Source organism: Mytilus trossulus, chromosome 6 (assembly GCF_036588685.1).
Source record: "Mytilus trossulus isolate FHL-02 chromosome 6, PNRI_Mtr1.1.1.hap1, whole genome shotgun sequence".
NCBI classification, from domain to species: Eukaryota; Metazoa; Mollusca; class Bivalvia; order Mytilida; family Mytilidae; genus Mytilus; species Mytilus trossulus.
Genome location: NC_086378.1, coordinates 66,752,205 through 66,771,790, shown reverse-complemented (window position 1 = coordinate 66,771,790; position 19,586 = coordinate 66,752,205). Strand labels below are relative to the sequence as shown.

Below are 19,586 nucleotides of genomic sequence, written 5' to 3'. Positions count from 1 at the left end.
TTAGAAAAAAAAATGATCTAACGTTGACCTTTTTAGAAAGAAACCATCATAGGTATACAAAATGATCAACAAGAGGAGTTTTAAAAACGCATTAACTGTACGATATATCATCCAAAATTTCTAAGCGACATCTTGCGAAACTACATTATAACGGTTTGACGAAAGGAAAAATAAAATTATAATCAGAACATAACCAATTGGTCTTTCCACGGAAAGGTGTTCTGAAAAAACTTGTTTGATTATAATGTAAACCACTACTTATAATGCCTGACTGTTTGTATGTTTGAATGGCAGACGAGATCGCATCAACAGAACTTATGAGATAGTAACGAAACCTAATCTAGCAATATAATCGATCTATTTTCTTTACCTACAGAAAACAAAAAAGGTTGAAATTATCTCAACAAAAGAACACCCCCAGGATATTCCAAATTTTGTTGCAGTAATAACTTATATTCTTATAACTTGGAAGTTTATAACCAACTAAAAACTTGTCTTCAGTAATCAAGTCAAGTTAAGTATATAAATAATATCCGATGTTCCTGGAGGTTAACCAGCTTGATCGCAGTTATGCTTTTGGTGGAAATGTAGGAGCGATAATAATATAAAAGATCTGCAATAAAGATCATATATTAGATGTAAGGATTCTAAATCTCCCTGAATACAGCCAACATGCAAACTTTGCTGCTGTGTTCATGAAATAAAAAACCTACCACCAAAGAAGTATAATAAATAACAACCTTGACAAAAAGTAAGTTTTCAAATGGATATAATGCAAACAGGTTGTTGTCGTGCTAAAGTTTGAAGAAATGATACAATTAATAATCACTGCTTACACTTATTGAATTAAACATATAAGAATCACATTTTACAAAAGATCATGCCATCTGTGTGATTGAAAGCTAGAAAATATGGCATCATGATTGTGAACCGCTACACCTGTCCAAACAGATCGAAATGTATTGATGATGGAAGTGTTTTACGACCTTGACTGGATATACTTTTAAGGCTTAATTTAAGGAGATCGTAATACAGTTGGTAATACAGTTGGAAGGATGGTCCAGGTATTACACCAGCAGTCGCAGGACAGACTTTGCAATATCGCACGGTCGGTACTGTAAAACCAAACACATTAGTTAGTTCATATGTATAAACTTTGATTAGGAAAAAATAAATTAAATACAAACTAACATGTTCTTCAATAATATAGCAAAGTATGACCGCATTTTTCTGGTATTGATAGAGAAGATAAAGGTTTATTGACTTGTAATGTATGTATCTATATAGTCATGTATGACGCTTAAAAAATGAACAAATTAAAATATTACATATAAGGGGAAGTAACTCATGATTTATTCTAGTACTGAAAATTTCCCCTTTCAATCTGAGACTGTTATAGTAGTCTCAGTTTCAATGTAGCAAGCAAATAAGTACGGTCAGACAAAAGGGTTATCAATAAGATATCAACAAAAAATAAATGTCTGATTTTTATCAAAGCGAACCATTTTAAGACATCAGCAGACTGAGAGGTAATCTAGACGGTAGTTGTTACAGTTTTAAGTTGTGAATTCAGGGAGGGGAGCCTTTGATTAAAAAGTATATATTTTTTTTTATCGAAAAATCGACCTAAAATTGTCTGCTTATCTATATGCGGATGTAATGCTTCAGTTTTATGGCATTACGCCCTCTTTCAAAACACCTCGATCAGTCCCTGATTTTAACTTCGCAGACCTCCAACAATAGAGACAAGGAAGACGCAGTTTAGTGCAACTTTAACCTATAATGGTTTAATTTTTAAATTGTTATTTGGATGGAGAGTTGTCTCATTGGCACTCACACCACATCTTCCTATATCTATGACTGAAATATATACTTATCCTGAAAAATCGGGGTGATGATATGTTAATATAATGATAGTGATCGTTATCAATTCCCGCGTAATTCGTATCTTAGAAACTTAAATATGAAATTCATATCAGGACAACATGCATCGCATAAAGTCAAACAAGTAAGATATAACAAACGAGATAAATCATGTATACAAAGATCTTTCTGTATTTGGTATTGCTGAAGTGTTGTGACTCCCTTTCCCGTCAATCTAATATTGTCTTCCAAAACAACGGTTACAGCAATGTCTTACTGGCAATCCATGACAGTGTTACGGACGAAACTATTCTAGATAAAATTAAGGTAAGTCTGATAAGTAGAATTCTTATTGCTGCACGTCTTGACGAAGTCTCGTTTTTATATTTCTTTATACTTTCTATATGCGTTGGTTTGTCACTTGTCTAATTCTTTTTCATCTGTGTTATCTCCTCTCGTTTGAACAATGGATGTATACAGTTTCAAAATTGTTTCAAAAAAGAAACAATTACGCTGACCAACTTATGAGGCTGTCGAACTCTGAGGTTGACATTTTAATATTGGTAACTTTGGCCTCATTAATGTAGCATAGGGGAATTAAATCTGAGGAATTACTTATTAATGCTTCCTCTTCATCTAATCAATTTTGGTGTTGTCACTTGAACTGTACAATGGCGAAGAAAAAAAATCAAAGGGAGAGTAAACAACCATAAAATTTGAAGAAAAAACACACCAACAAATACAACCATGCAACAGATCAGAAACACAGAAAACTAAAAATTGAACACCGCTAATCCAACCGGAAGGGGTTCATTGGTTACCATATATAGTCGTGTTATTCTTGTCCTTGTAAATACGTTGCTAAGTCATATCCAGCGTAAAAACGCATCATGCATTAGAAGGTTGTTAAATATATTTTGTCTAACCCTAGGACATTGGCGACTTCATAAACCCTTAAATATTACATAATACGAAAGATCAGAAAAATCTGGATTAAAAGTACAAAGGTACAGAACACTATTAGAAACAACACAATTCAATAACAAATATGGTTCGAAAAAAAAGAAACAGTAGCAACAAAACACGCGGTAAACTAAGATGCTCCTGAAAGGTTTCAGTTTCGGCACCATTAGTAGAACCGATCGTGTTGTTCAAAGTCAAGTAAAATTCAGGTGACAAAGCGCTTGTTGGGATGTGACAATAGTGGAAGAAAACAGGATTGTGGATATGTAAAATATCATTAGATTAATAACATTTGAATATACTATATATGGAAAAGCAAACGGGTCGGTTACAAGTTACAATGTACCTATATCTTTAAAGTTATTGTATAAAGGTTTTAAAACTAGGAATGCAAAGAATTTATTTTACAAACGCTTTTATATACAAGATAACTTTCTATAAATATTTAATCAACCTTACCTACCCTGCCATTGATAAATCGTTTCCTTGCAGGATGCATTTACTAAAGCATCATCAACATTATTCACGGCAACCAAGAAGAGAGCTTTTTTTAAGGAGATTGTTATACTAGTTCCAAATAGTTGGAAGGACGGTCCCGGGATTACACCAGCAGCCGCAGGACAGACTTTGCAATATGCGGACATTATTGTTTCAGCACCACTACCTACACATAGAAACTTTCCCTATACCCGATCGTACGCAGCCTGTGGTCATTCTGGAATCCATATTCAGATGCTGACAGATGTATTTCTGCATCCATCAAAAGCGCCCGTCAAGTTGTCACCGGGTTAGTATTACATCCTTAAAGGGATTCTACTATAGAAAGCAGAACAACATTGTAATTTACTGAATATGTGTGTTTTATTATAAGTCCCAAGAATAACTTTTTGCATTTAAAAAAGAAAAGTAAAAATAACAAAAATACCGAACTGTGGGGAAAATTCAATACGGAAAGTCCCTAATCAAATGGCAAAATCAAAAGATGAACTCATCAAACAATTGGATAACAGCTGTCATATTCCTGACTTGGTACAGACATGTTCTTATGTAGAAAATGGTGGATTATAGCTAGCTAAATCTCTCACTTGTATGACAGTGACATAAAATTCCATTACAACATTGTGTTAAAAAAAAACTGACATAATGGGTAAAAATGTCAAAGAATGGGTACAGACGTCAACATTGTGTTGTAATCTTAATTATAGAGAAAACAAACAAATATGTAACGAAGAAACACAAAAAGGCACAGAGAAAAAGCACTCACTCAATCATTATAAAGGATAGGACCACAAAAGAACTCAAAAACTCAATCACAGCACAATTTAACGACGGGGTGTATATATAAGTAAAGAGCCACGTCAAATAGATATCACCTGAAAAAGACCCAACAGTAAAAGCAGCATTCATAATGTTTTTATCGCTTGTGATTTATTTCTATACGGAAACATACCATACATATATATCTTACAAACAACTGCTCGTATCTTTTGTATTAGAAAGAAGAAAACCACAAAAATACTGAACTCAGAGGAAAATCTTATGTATTAGACATGGTTCAATGTTACGTTTTTATCTTTAAAAATGTCCTGTACCAAGTCAGGAAAATGGCCATTGTTATATCATAGTTCGTTTCTGTTTGTGTAACATTTTAACGTTGTGTTTCCGTTGTGTCATTTGTTTTCTCTTATATTTGAGTGTGAATTCACATTACTATAAGACGTGTCACGGTACTTTTCTATCCCAAATTCACGTATTTGGTTTTGATGTTATATTTGTTATTCTCATTGGATTTTGTCTAATGCTTAGTCCGTTTCTCTGTGTGTTACAGTTTAATGTTGTGTCGTGGTTCTCCTCTTATATATGCGTTTCCCTCAGTTTTAGTTTGTTACCCCAATTTTGGTTTTTCCCCATAGATTTACGAGTTTTGAACAGCGGTATACTACTGTTGCCTTTATTTACGTAAAGTTATATCTGCCTTTTTTTAGAATACATAAATGTCTTTGACAAGGTTCATTTGACATTGCGCTTTTTCGATGGTTCATTGAACTTAATTTTCAGTGATTATGCCAACGTGAAAGCTAAACCATTGGTGTACTATACTCAGTTAATTCAATGTATATATAGTGTCAACATCAATCATACAGACAGACAGACAGATAGACAGACAGACAAACACACATACATGTGGCCCTTTATCCTTAATTGCAGCACCAAATCCGTGTCATGTGTGCAAGCGTTATAATTCCACGTTATTTTGGGGTCATTTTGGACAGTGGTGTAACAACACAGCATAAGAACAAACTGTTAAAACTGTTGAAATTTCTAGACTGACCATATTGGTACGAAGCACTAAAACAACTATTATAAAGACAAAAGACACCAAGTACCAATTTCAGTTACTGTATGCTAGTCCAAAGCCAATTACAGGTTCAATGAATTGCTCGTGTTTTATGCACTAGACTTACAAGTATCAATTAGTATACATCCAACGGATTAGGTGTATATAAAGTCTTTTACGCAACCATACGACATCTTAAATTTGTATAATTAGCTGTCAGAAAACATTATAGGCGATATATTATTTTGTAGTGTGATTCCATATAAAATATACATGTATATAATGGGGGAAACATAAATACGACCAACACTGCAATTTGATTAAACATTAAAACATTTTAAAAGCATGCACTCCATATATCATTACAGAAAAATTTATCGTCCACGAATGGGGCACATTCAGATGGGGAGTTTTCAATGAATATCCAAATCCTGGTGAAAATGAATTTTACTATTCTACTATGTTCGGCAGAGCTGATCCCATTCGGTGTTGTATAGGTTTATTAGGAAGAGCAATGGCTAGATTTCCTAATGGGACTATGAGTGTTTCTGCATGCAACTTTGTCAACGGACCATTAGACCCCGTTACAGGTCTTTTGAACCAAAGGTGTACATATTATCCATACCCGTACCACAACAGAGGATTCGAATCAATGATGGATCATCAGTGGATTAAAGAGGTGAGGACACGTCATAATCTCAATATTCAAATCCATGCAATAAAAGACCAAAAGTTTAACACCTGTATTGAAAGTCATTAGCTGTTGGTTTTCATCTAAACACAAATAGTTCAACCATATATACCCAAGAAGAATTAGACATAACTACAAAATAACGTTTTCGGATGAAAAACAACAAACCCTTTTAATATCCTGATTCTGTACAAATAAAAAAAATGTTACATCTTAGCCTTTTTCGGTGAATATTTTAACTTGTGATTGAAATGAAAAAATGGACAATTTCATCATAGTAGCTTTTTAATAACTTTAAAAGCATAATTGTTTGAAAACGTTCCGTTTTATTTCACTATTTATTTTAACTCATTTAGATAACTCATTTTTGTGATGATCAAACGGACTACAAACATAATAAGTATGGACATAATAGCGAAGCTCCTAACATGCAAAATAGACTGTGTGGCCATCGTAGTACAATGACTGTGATCGAAGGCACAGCAGACTTCCGCAATGGTCTGAACCAACCACAGAGTATTTCTAATCTAGTTCCAACGTTCAAGATAGTAAAGGCGGCGAGGACAAAGAGAGCCACAATTTACCTGGTAATTTAAACTTTATAAAAAAGTGAATAACATTTTTCATCTTCATATAGAATAGCATAGAATAGAATATTTGTATTTCCCAAATTACAGGGCCCATAAAGGGCATAAAATCAGATACAATTGAATTACATAATTGGTAACAACAACAATTAATAATAGAGGCATATAGAAATAGCAAGATCGTCGTGCAGTAAAACCGGAATACAGATCAGAAAAAAAAAAAATTGTTTATACAAAATAGAATGATACTATCATACAAATATAACATAATTATAATCAGAGATAATATTTGTTTCTGAAACTGTTTATTAAGGGAAAAGTTCAAAATTTGGATGAATGATAACTACGTAATCTTGGGTATGGAATTTTATGAGTATATTTAAACATATTTCTGATTTCAAACTGAACAAATTGGTTGATTCATTAAGCACGACTCCATATTGGATATTCGAATGTAAAGGGTGTTTAACGAATTTGAGGATCCAACACATGCAGTTATTTGAATTTATAACATGTCTTTCTTGTCAAATAGGACGACGACACCTTGAGATCAAATCAGATTGCAGACCATGTTATTTCTATGCTTCCACAAAACACACGTGTTCTACTCAGACATCCAAACCAACATACGGGACATCATCTCAGAAGAAGAGCGGCCAAATATGGTGACAAGAACATTATATTGAGTAAAGGAGTCAAGCATAACACTTTATCAGCATTGACAATGAAGGTGACTATCTTAGCCAAGCAAACTAATGTTGTGTGTAGAATGAAAGTAATCAATGAAAAGCAGAATATGTCCAACTCCGGTCCAACTACCCCCTCCCCCCTGAAAAAAAATGCATAAAATAAAAAAATTACAATGCTTAGAAACAACAAACGTCAGATGTCATCCAGAAGTAAACCCGATAGAGGTTCGAGAAATCTCAATTCTATTATGTTTGTTTTATCATTAAAAATACAGTAACATCTTTTAGGACCACGATTCTTAATTGTCAAATGTGAAATTCGTATAAATAATTTTTTTTTCATCATTCTCAATCTATTTTATTTAAGTTATTACATAAGACCTAGCAATAAAAAGGATAACTGTTCTTGAATAATTATAGTTTAGAGAAACATATATTTTGCTGTTTCCAAACACTTGGTTAATCGCCATTTTGTATCTACTAAAACAGTCCTTTGTATGTTTGAACCAAAAGTTCGATGGACCAATTCGTATATAGAACCCAAAAGATGATGGACCATTATTTTAACAAGAACACAATCTCATTGAAATTAGATCTTATAATCTTTAATATAATTCGCTGCATGTATCACAGTTACACATGTTAATTAAATATTTAAACAAAATTGTGTCGGATTTCTGAACATTCAGCAAAATTATACCGGATGACAGATTGATCAAAAGACCTATTTGGTAAAATCTGGCAAAAAATCAGTTGCATATATAAAAAAAATCAGCTGGGCCTTTCTTACCGAAACTCCAATTCTAATGGAAGCAAATTCATGTTTTGTCTTTTAGGTACAATTCAAATGTTTATGTCCGGTTATGTATTCCATCAGGTCAATATTCTATATATAAAAAAAACCATCAGAATGTGTTATATCATATCAATTTTGTCTTCAAAACCAATTCATTACCTTTTATAGACCACCTATTTCATTTTATGTATAGCTATCAGTGGCTAAAGTATTTTCATGTACAACTATGTATATTAATTCGATCCCTTGTTCACATTTATAGCTTTCATCTGACAGCTTTTTTATTTCGAACATATGAGTGAAACTTGTTTTAGATATGCATGTCTTTATATTGTATCTTTATTGCAGACTTTGAATTCAGAATCAAGTACAGATCATTTGATAGTCATAACTTGTAATGATACTGCGATTAACAAGCAACACCTGAGGAAATCTAATATTTATTTTGTAGAAAATGGATGTAAGTATGAGTTTCATTGGAAGATACAATTACAAATCATATCTCAATAATTTTATATTTTCTACGATTATTATACTATTTTTTCATGTATCATATGCCTGATATAACCACCCTAGTTCTCTTTATAACTGTGCAAGTGTTTCTGTGTTTTCTCTTATCAGGTCCAGGACGGCCTAACAAACCATATACTTCCTTACATGAATTGTCACATTTTATTCACCATTATGAACAAGGACCAGTATATGTGAGTATATATTCGGAGTTCATTATTTCCTTCTCAATAGCCGGAGTACATTAAAAATAAACCGCGGAGGTCCATACTATCAAAATATGTCAGACATCGCTTAACGACCCGAAAACTGACTAAGAATTGTTGTTAAAAATAACATATTGTTAAGTTTAAGGTGGCTCATGGGTACAAAAATTTTAGCAAAAAATTAAACCTTTATTTTTTCAGTACAAATTTATTTTTTATACACTATTAGTTGTTACTTTATAATATGGTACAAAAAACAACCCAAAAAATTGATTTGGTTTGGCCCCAGATGACTTTAAAAATTGAAAAACTATCTCCCTTTGGTGCAAAAATGCCATTTTTTTGCCTTAAATTTGAAATATCTTTTTTAACTCATCGGTGACCTATATTTTTAATTATTGTTTTCAAATAAGCTGTACATAAACTAAATAATTGTAAAATTTAAGCGATTTCTTATATTAGGTTCTTTTGTTATTTCGATATTTCCTCTTTTTCTCCTATTAGTTCAACAGAAAAAAAGGACATTAACAAAAATGTATGCTTCTCCCAGAGGCAGATTTTAGCTTAAATGAATGGTGACCCCATTTTTTTATTTCATTTTTCTTTTAAGTATATGATAAAGTTCATTTATGAAAAAATATAGGGAAATCCTATATTAGGGAAAAAAAATTATTTATACCCAGGAGCCCCCTTAAACAGCAAATTATGATTTAAAAATACAAATATTGCGACTTTTTTCATTTGCAATCACGGATTGTGTAATATATTGGGAAATATAAAACAAGATGGTTATTGGTCGACCAATCAAATGGTGAAGGTACTTATAAAAGTCTAATACGTAATATTTCAAAGAATACAAATAGTGACTTAATTTCCTTAACCGTTATATATATAGAACCGTCATTTACTGCCTACCTTTCAATAAATAATGCTTTCAAGATGTGCTATACCAATAATAGTTGATGTTGCTATGAAAATGAAAAAGTTAATAAAAACATCATGAAAAATAGAGCAATGACAAAAAAAGCATAGTTTTCCAAAAAGCCCTCTTTTTATTGCATGTTTGAGGCATTGCTTTCTTATTTTTGATAGTATTAGGCTAAATGTAGGAGTATGTCATTCAAGTACTGGTACTTTGCTTGATGTACCCTTTGGTAATTTGTTACAAAACTTGATGCTTTTGGCTTGGTAAATATACTACTTGCAAATCATTAGAAATTAACACAAACAACAATTGAATTAGGCCTACGAGAATCTCGAAATAACAAACTCACTAAAAAAAAAGAGTTTAGTATGATAGTGCTTGTTGAACTAATTTATTTATATAGTGCACTTGAAACGTTTCTTCTCTGAAGCGATGAGGCAAATTTAAAACAAACTTGAATCATCACAAGTGTGTTTATATTCAATGCTCTATCCAATTTCCACTCAGATTGCCTCCGGGCGAAAAGATGGATCCGCTGTTATGCATATATGCCAGGAAAGCGATTCAGGCAATACCGATCCTTTATATTTAGGTATTATCGATTAAATGTTGGTCAAACTATACTCAGAAATAACGATTTAGAAATTCCTGAGGTATTCATTTTTTTCTCAATCTGATTAAAATTCAGACTTTATTTATTTACTTGCATGCTCGTACATATATAAGTGTAACGAAATCAGAGAAATAAATTTTAAAAAGTTTTCATTTTTTTTTGCATGTGAATAGAAAAAAAATGGTTCTGGTCATTATCATTTCAGCTTTATCATCAAGATATTTCCTTAAGAGAAGGCAGAATTTTTCAAGATTCCTTCATAGTGGATGAATATTTGAATGGAGTTTTGTCGATTCGTGTTTCCTATGACACGAATCCGGCACCTCGGTTAAAACTAATAGATTCAAACGGGAAAATGACGAATGCTACAGATGTCGATGACAAATTGAACGTGCTGCATTTCACAGTCGACTCTCCGGAGGTACGAATTGTATGTCTAAAACGTAGGTTTTATTGTATTAAATTTTAGTTCAAACGACAACTCATGAAAAAATCTCTATAAATAATTTTATTGAAAGTTGTTCAATTTTGTTCAACCAAAACTGAGTCATCTGGAAAAAGTAAAAACACAAAAATACTGATCTCCGAGGAAAATTCAAAAAATTAAAATACAAAATCAAAAGTCCAAACACATCAACCGAATGGATAACAACTGTCATATTCCTGACTTGGTACAGGCATTCACTTATGTAGAAAATGGTGGATTGAACCTGGTTTTATAGCTAGCTAAACCTCTCATTTGTATGACAGTCGCATCAACTCAACTGGAAAGTATAATTCTTCCTAAAATAATTTTATCTAATGATGGTTATAGAAAAATATGTCATTGATAAAAGTGTTCTACATGTAATTTAGTGTTTTAAATACTGAATAATGACCCATGCGTGAAAAATATGTAAACTCATTCTAGAAAGGCAAATGGATGATTACTGTGTCAACAACGCACTCAACTGGACAAAATATTAATATCAACGTGGCTGCATCCTCGAATATTGCAAACTTTCGGCATCCAATCACCCTTTCTGCAAAAGCTGTACAACAACCTTATAAAGATGTGCACCGTATAGCCGTGTTTGCAGATGTTAGACTAGGCCATCATCCTATGGTTGGGCTTAAAGTCACAGCAATATCACAATTAGATGGAAGAGCATACAAAACAGACTTATATGATAATGGTTCTGGTATGTCCACATCGTTATGCATACTTTATTTTTATGGTGTTGTTTATTTCGTTTTATAGATTGATTACCGTTTAAAAACTCACACTTCCAGACATCTTGCAGGGCATTGTAGCATTCTCATTACACGCGTCTGTGTCTTATCACTCGTACGTGGATGTCTTAAAAAAGGGCCATCAACAGCTTACTATATGCCAAAGCTTTTGTTCAATACTGAGTGCCGTACAATTGTCATGAAAGAGTATAAAATAGTTTTTCCAACAGGAACCGATATTATGACATTGTTTATAACAAAGTTTCCAGGGGAACAAATATATGTTGACCGGTCTCTGATGCTAGGATAGTTGCCTCGTGGCTTCTTATTTCTTTTTTTTGTTTGTTACATTAATTTCTTCGGTAACCGTTGTGAAGTTCTCGGTGAGGAATTGTTTCTAATAAGAGTACCTTAATTTATTGAAAAACGCAGAAATTATTACCAGTGAAACAACTTTCAACCATAGACCAAAAACTTTAAAATTCAAGAATGTTCCAATGTAAAGTTATGCTTATCAGTTTTTTGTATCCCTCAGGTGCAGATATACAGACTAGAGATGGCATTTATTCCAGATTCCTACCTTATCATCAGAATGCTCATGGATTGAAAATACAGGTGTCTGATTCATTCGGCAATGGTCATATTCTGAACACTTCTCTTGTGTTCAATGAAGATGAAATCGGTAAAATTCGTACAATTCTTTTGTTACTATTTCTGGGAACAGTTTATCTAACTAATATATATGTTCCTGGTTATTTTTGTAAGTATGACAATCTTAGTCCGATTATTAATTACCTGTGTAAAAAGGAGATGTTGACCAAAATATCCCAAAACGAAAATGCAGAAAAGAAACTGAAAACAGCATACAAATAAACCAACACAGCAAGACAACACTATTACCTTTTCACAGCTGTTCTCCGTGTATAATAAATAACAGCATAGTCGTTATAGATAAGTGAGACAATCATCTAATTACTAGAAGTTAGAGTATAGTTTAAGATACCCCTAATTTTGTCAGATAACACAGAATAATTGCAACCGGGCGATAACTATTGTATACCTAACTCGAATAATTCAAGCCCTTTCCGTGTCCGATTTTCTCCCACACGAGGGCTTGAACTCCTCATGATCATTGGCCGCGTCGCCTGCTCTCTGTGAGAGAGAGCCAATCGGCGGCGATCAGGATAATGAGTCTGCGCAACTGTCTTGTAATTGTCTTTCCAAACACGTGTGTTCAATTAACACAAATCCGATAATAATTATTTAACATCAATTAACATCAGTTAACATCATTTAACATCAATTAACATTTGGAACTCCTCCTTCCTTAGCTGCCAATTTAAATCAAAATTCCCATATTGCATAGCGGTGTAGATTTTCCGGTTGACGGTCTTGATCGAGGAAGACGTTCAGGCGTTAATGTAGCCTTCGTATAGATCAGCGGAATATAACGACTGAATTATTCGGGTTATTGTATACCCTCTGTTTACACTACTTGTTTGGTTTATATAGGGGTCAAAATGGTGTTATACAGCAAAATAAAAATGTTTATCAATTACAAGCAATTTATTTGTTTACTGTATGTCACATGAATTCTAGTTTTGTATTGATATATGAAGGATAAAAGTTTACTGGTAATTATGTTGCTTATCTACACATATTTTCTTTAAGACCTTGAGGAAAGATACGAATCTATCAAAACTCCTTTAAAACACGGTATAAGTCGAGTAACTATGATTTCACCGGACATAAGTATACCACATGGCAATATCAACAGAACAAGGATACCTCCAGCTAGAATACACGACTTGAAATCACGTGGTATGAACAATGACAAGATAATAACACTGACATTTACAGCAACTGGGGATGATCTAGACCATGGAAGAGGTACGTCGGTGTAAAAACGAACGAGCAAGCTAAAATCTATACAAAACAATAAATTAAAAGCAAGTATGATAATCAATAAAAAACGACAAGCACTGAATCAGAGGATCATGCCTTGGGACAGGCACCCTTTTAAGCACCAATTTTAGAGTACTCGCAGACACTTAAGAATAGTTCAAAGCCAAAACTCATGTTTGCGAGACTAAAATATCAATGCGTACACATCCAATATGATTATGTGCTGCCAAAATATAAGTAACGAGAAAACTTAGTGTCAAGGATCACTGATAGGACATTTATGTATATAGGGTGTACAGATGTATAGAACTGCATTTATATTCTGTTATCATGTCTGATGATGATGTCGAAAAAGTGACTTATTTATAATCCTATGTTAACCCGTACTTTATTTCAATTATGCAACCGCGCTCCTGCTCACTTATTGCAGTAAAATATATATTTTTCATTGACAGCGAACCATTACGAAATTATGTATGCACATACGAGCCAGGAAATATTCAACAAAAGACAATCCTTGGATTCCCTTAAACACGTGCCACAGTCAGCTGTAATAAATGGCTCGCTCCAGTCACCACGTTCACCAGGACAACACGAGTTGTACAGAATCAATGCAACAAAACTGGCACCAAACCAGAACTCATTTGCCTTTGTTATTGTTCCTGTGGACGGAGAAGACAACAAAGGAGATATGTCCAACCTTGTAACAGCTGGATCTCGCATTCCCTGAAATAAAGAGAGTCACATCCTATGTGTTTGTCTGTAAATAAAATTGAATTGATATGTTTTTAGTATTGGGCAATCATTAATGTGTCGATACTTTTAAAACTTTTTTAAGACTTCGTCAATCAGGGGCGGATCATTTTTTTTTATTTATCAAATTCTTGCAAATGGAATTATACGTCCAATTTCAACATGTACATACGGGGCGCCGAATGGGACTCTTGTGGTTTTGTACTCAAAATTCAATTTTGTACGGACAAAAGTGACTTTTGTTCAACAAAAATGAGTTCAGTTTAACAAAATTTGTATCATACTACAAATTTGAAATTTTGTCATACAAAATTATCTATCAGCGGACAAAAGTCACTTTTGTCATGACAAAATTCATTTTTGTTACACAGACTTGACTTTTGTTACCTAATTTGAAAATTGAGCGACAAAAGTCAATTTTGTATTCAAATTAGTTTAATTTGGTTTCTGTGAACTAATTTGCATACAAAATCGACTTTTGTTACACAAAATTGACTTTTGTTACACAAAATTGACTTTTGTTACACAAAATTGACTTTTGTTACACAAAATTGACTTTTGTTACAAAAAAATTACTTTTGTTACACAAAATTGACTTTTGTTACACAAAATTGACTTTTGTGAGACAAAATTGACAAAATTGACTTTTGTGAGACAAAATTGACAAAATTGACTTTTGTCTCAACAAAATTGACAAAATTGACTTTTGTCTCAACAAAATTAACAAAATTGACTTTTGTCTCAACAAAATTAACAAAATTGAATTTTGTCTCAACAAAATTGATTTTTGTCTCACGAAACTCAATTTTGTCTCATAAAAGTCAATTTTGTTGTTACAAAATTGAATTTTGTTGTTACAAAATTGAATTTTGTCATCACAAAAATGAATTTTGTCGTCACAAAATTGACTTTTGTCTCAACAAAATTGACAAAATTGACTTTTGTCTCAACAAAATTGACAAAATTGACTTTTGTCTCAACAAAATTAACAAAATTGACTTTTGTCTCAACAAAATTTACAAAATTGACTTTTGTCTCAACAAAATTAACAAAATTGACTTTTGTCTCAACAAAAATGACAAAATTGAATTTTGTCTCAACAAAAATGACAAAATTGAATTTTGTCTCACAAAAGTTAATTTTGTCTCACAAAAGTTAATTTTGTCTCACAAAAGTCAATTTTGTCTCACAAAAGTCAATTTTGTCTCACAAAAGTTAATTTTGTTTCACAAAAGTCAATTTTGTTTCACAAAAGTCAATTTTGTCTCACAAAATTGAATCTTACCGTACACAATTGACTTTTGTGATTTAATTTCCATATCAGGTAACAAAAGTCAATTTTGTATGCAAATATGTTTATATTTGCATAACTTTAAGACAAAATTGACTTTTGTCATGACAAATATGAATTTTGTCTACAAAAATGAATTTTGTCTACACAAATGAATTTTGTCATCACAAAATTGAAGTTCTCACAAAACAAGTCTGTAGCACATAGTTTTGTAAGACAAAAATGATTTTGTTATGACAGAATTGAATTTTGTACAAAACCACAAGAGTCCCATTCGGCGCCCCGTAGTACATGCATGATGATGTATAAATATTAACATGACAAAAAGTTCTCTTAAAAATATGGCCAATAGCTTTGCCAGATAGAAGTGGTACTTTAGTTTCTTGGTTATGTCTGATTTTATCAACGAACGTATAGGAAAAATATGTTGCGAAGCAAGCTCTTCTAAGCGAATGATACACTCGAGTACTAACCTTTCACCAACCTAGATGTATCATCCTAATGTGTGAAAAATCAAGCCTTACATATTTTATCTTGATTTGTTCTGATTGACTTCAATCAGCCAGACAATGTGTTTCCTTGTTGACTAAACTCAGGATATGGTGAAAACTAAACACACAGTTTATGGTGTCTGCATCACGGGGTATCTCGGAGGGACTATATCCGTGCAAAACATTTGATCAACAACGTGAAAGTGTCATATTATAGAAAATGAATATCCAAAAGGAAAACATTTTTATACGCCCGTCACAATTTTGACGGGACGTATTATGTTATACAAATGTCTGTCCGTCTGTCTGTCCGGCGTAAACATGTCGCACCGTAACTTGAAGCCGAATTATCCAAATTTCACGAAACTTATTACAGTTGTTTCTTATGATGGTCAAATGATCTGTATACTTTTTGGTGAAAATAACATTAAAACTTTTTGAGTTACGGCACTTTTCACATGTTGCACCGTATATCAAAAACGATTTTTGATTATTGCTTAAAACTTTGCACACTTCTTAGTTATATTAATCTCAAGATCTGTATGATATGATTCTAAATTTTATTTTTGAGTTATTGAGTATTTTGTAAAAAAGGGGGAGGGTTGGTTTTACATGTCGCGCCGTATCTCAAAAACAATTTATGATTATTGCTTAAAACTTTATACACTTCTTTGTTATATTAATCTAAAGATCTGTATATTTTTTGTTTTTGATTCAAAATTTTATTTAAGTGATATTTAGTTTTTTTGTAACAAAAAAAAGAGGGGGGGGTCATATGTCCCGCCGTATCTCAAAAGTAATATATGTTTATGGTTTAAAACTTTCTCTGAAACTATTTATGATTATTGCATAAAACTTCCACACACGACGACGGGCGTATCATGCGCTCATGGCGCAGCTGTTTATTTACTGCATTGGTGTTATTTTGAATCAAGTTCAATTTTTCGAGACCAAAAAGAACACAAAATGTCAATAAACCAACATTACAAAAAATGAAACAACAGCAAAAAAACACATGGATAATTACCTTAGACTATGACAAATTCTAAAACTTTATATAGGCAACTGAATTGGTAATGTCACCAAACGTGTGGTATGTCTTGAGACTTGCAGTAAGATTAGATTATTCAAATATTAATAAGAAAGGATTCAAACAAAGTGCACACTGTAAAAATATGATCCCTTCTTATAGTTTATGAAAGCAGCATTAGTCCAAATAATGATGACTCCAATTACCCAAGAGATTCACGAGTTCATCATTTAGCCATAGTTTGGTAACAAATTGTCTTTTAGCTATTAAAGAAACGGTGACAGCCAGGAATATCGGTTAATGGGACCAAAATCGGAAAGTGATATGCCTTAGAACCCAACATCTTACCCGGGGAGAAAACTGGTGAATACTGAAAACACAGTTTATGATGTCTGCTTGGTATCTCGAAGGGACTATATCCGCGCAGAATATTTGATCTACAATGTGAAAATGTCATATTATGAAAAAATGAATATCCAAAAGGAATTTTTTTTTTGTCCTCCCGTATTTCAAAAGCATTATATGTTTATTGTTTAAAACTTTCTCTGAAACTATTTATGATTATTGCATAAAACTTCCACACACTTGAGACGACGGGCGTATCATGCGCTCATGGCGCAGCTGTTTATTTACTGCATTGATGTTATTTTGAATCAAATTCAATTTTTCGAGACCAAAAAGAACACAAAATGTCAATAAACCAACATTACACAAAATGAAACAACAGCAAAAAAACACATGGATAATTACCTTAGACTATGACAAATTCTAAAACTTTATATAGGCAACTGAATTGATAATGTCACCAAACGTGTGGTATGTCTTGAGACTTGCAGTGAGATTAGATTATTCAAATATTAACAAGAAAGGATTCAAACAAAGTGCACACTGTAAAAATATGAGCCCTTCTTATAGTTTATGAAAGCAGCATTAGTCCAAATAATGATGACTCCAATTACCCAAGAGATTCACGAGTTCATCATTTAGCCATAGTTTGGTAACAAATTGTCTTTTAGCTATTAAAGAAACGGTGACAGCCAGGAATTACGGTTAATGGGACCAAAATCGGAAAGTAATATGCCTTGGAACCCAACATCTAACCCGGGGAGAAAACTGGTGAATACTGAAAACACAGTTTATGATGTCTGCTTGGTATCTCGTAGGGACTATATCCGCGCAGAATATTTGATCAACAACGTGAAAGTGTCATATTATGAAAAAATGAATATCCTAAAGGATTTTTTTTTGTGTCCTGCCGTATTTCAAAAGCATTATATGTTTATTGTTTAAAACTTTCTCTGAAACTATTTATGATTATTGCATAAAACTTCCACACACTTGAGACGACGGGCGTATCGATCATGCGCTCATGTTGCAGCTGTTTATTTACTACATTGATGTTATTTTGAATCAAATTCAATTTTTCGAGACCAAAAAGAACACAAAATGTCAATAAACCAACATTACACAAAATGAAACAACAGCAAAAGGAACACATGGATAATTACCTTAGACTTTGACAAATTCTTAAACTTTATATAGGCAACTGAATTGGTAATGTCACCAAACTTGTAATAAGTCTTTGGACTTGCAGTGAGATTAGATTATTCAAATATTAATAAGAAAGGATTTAAACAAAGTGCACACTGCAAAAATATGAGCCCTTCTAATAGTTTATGAAAGCAGCAGTAGTCCAAATAATGATAACTCAAATTACCCAAGAGATTCACGAGTTCATCATTTAGCCACAGTTTGGTAACAAATTGTCTTTTAGCTATTAAAGAAACGGTGACAGTCAGGAATTACGGTTAATGGGACCAAAATCTGAAAGTGATATGCCATAGAACCCGACATCTAACCCGGGGAGAAAACTGGTGAATACTGAAAACACAGTTTATGATGTCTGCTTGGTATCTCGAAGGGACTATATCCGCGCAGAATATTTGATCAACAACGTGAAAGTGTCATATTATGAAAAAATGAATATCCAAAAGGATCCAGGGGGCGGCCCCCCTTTCTTGGGAAAACTTGGATGATTATATAGGGAATCACTAACCCCCTCCCTTAAGGAAAAGTTCTGGATCCGCCACTGAAATTCTACAATGTTTTTAGATTGGTATATATATCAGGGTTGGCATTTCAACTGTTATAGAACAAAACTATTTGATACTAATCAAATGTACAACTGAAATAACATAAGACCGTTAACAGCTCTCTTTGAAGTACGATATATGCAAAACACACACATAACCACTGATGAGCTTTACAATCGATATAAAATGAAGCACAACAAGCAATTCATAAATACGTATCAAACCGAGATATTCAGGATTCATCGTGCATACATAAAATTAAACATAGAAACTATTGAGGGCCGGTTCATTTTATATTATGTATAATTAAAAAATGGTTTAAAAATGTTTCCGATATGTCTTTATAATACATCATGTTAATGGCATAGCCTGTATTGATTGATTAATAAAACATGTCCAGGTTGCAAACAAAAGTGATTCATTTCTATTAGATCAGTGGCGGATCCAGGGGGAGGGGTCCGGGGTTTGCCGGGAACCCCCTTTTTTTTGGACGACCAATGCATTTAAATTGGGATATGTGGTTAGAACCCCCCTTTTTGTCATGGGTTTGGGGCATCCCCTTTTTTAAATGGCTGAATCCGCCCAAGCAGATATATATATATTCTATTCTATTCTACCATATAGTGACCG

At 32.9% G+C, this 19,586-nt stretch overlaps 1 protein-coding gene across 1 annotated transcript; it reads left to right on the top strand.

The window, feature by feature from the left end:
- The first annotated feature begins 2,022 nt into the window (after positions 1 to 2,022).
- Positions 2,023 to 14,034, top strand: LOC134722938 (calcium-activated chloride channel regulator 1-like). The gene is made up of 12 exons (XM_063586572.1): positions 2,023 to 2,190; positions 3,319 to 3,613; positions 5,533 to 5,843; positions 6,212 to 6,442; positions 6,975 to 7,172; positions 8,276 to 8,387; positions 8,549 to 8,631; positions 10,387 to 10,602; positions 11,092 to 11,362; positions 11,929 to 12,075; positions 13,065 to 13,283; positions 13,754 to 14,034. Exons 1-12 carry the CDS (start codon positions 2,035 to 2,037, stop codon positions 14,026 to 14,028), a joined length of 2,514 nt encoding a protein of 837 aa, XP_063442642.1. The 5' UTR covers positions 2,023 to 2,034; the 3' UTR covers positions 14,029 to 14,034.
- Positions 14,035 to 19,586: the final 5,552 nt, after the last annotated feature.

Bases quoted from the DNA above. Each gene is read 5' to 3' on its own strand.
- LOC134722938 (XM_063586572.1), top strand. From the start codon at position 2,035: ATGTATACAAAGATCTTTCTGTATTTGGTATTGCTGAAGTGTTGTGAC. The intron at 3,614-5,532 runs GTTAGTATTACA...ATATCATTACAG, and splicing joins GCCCGTCAAGTTGTCACCGG to AAAAATTTATCGTCCACGAA. The intron at 12,076-13,064 runs GTAAAATTCGTA...ATTTTCTTTAAG, and splicing joins GTTCAATGAAGATGAAATCG to ACCTTGAGGAAAGATACGAA.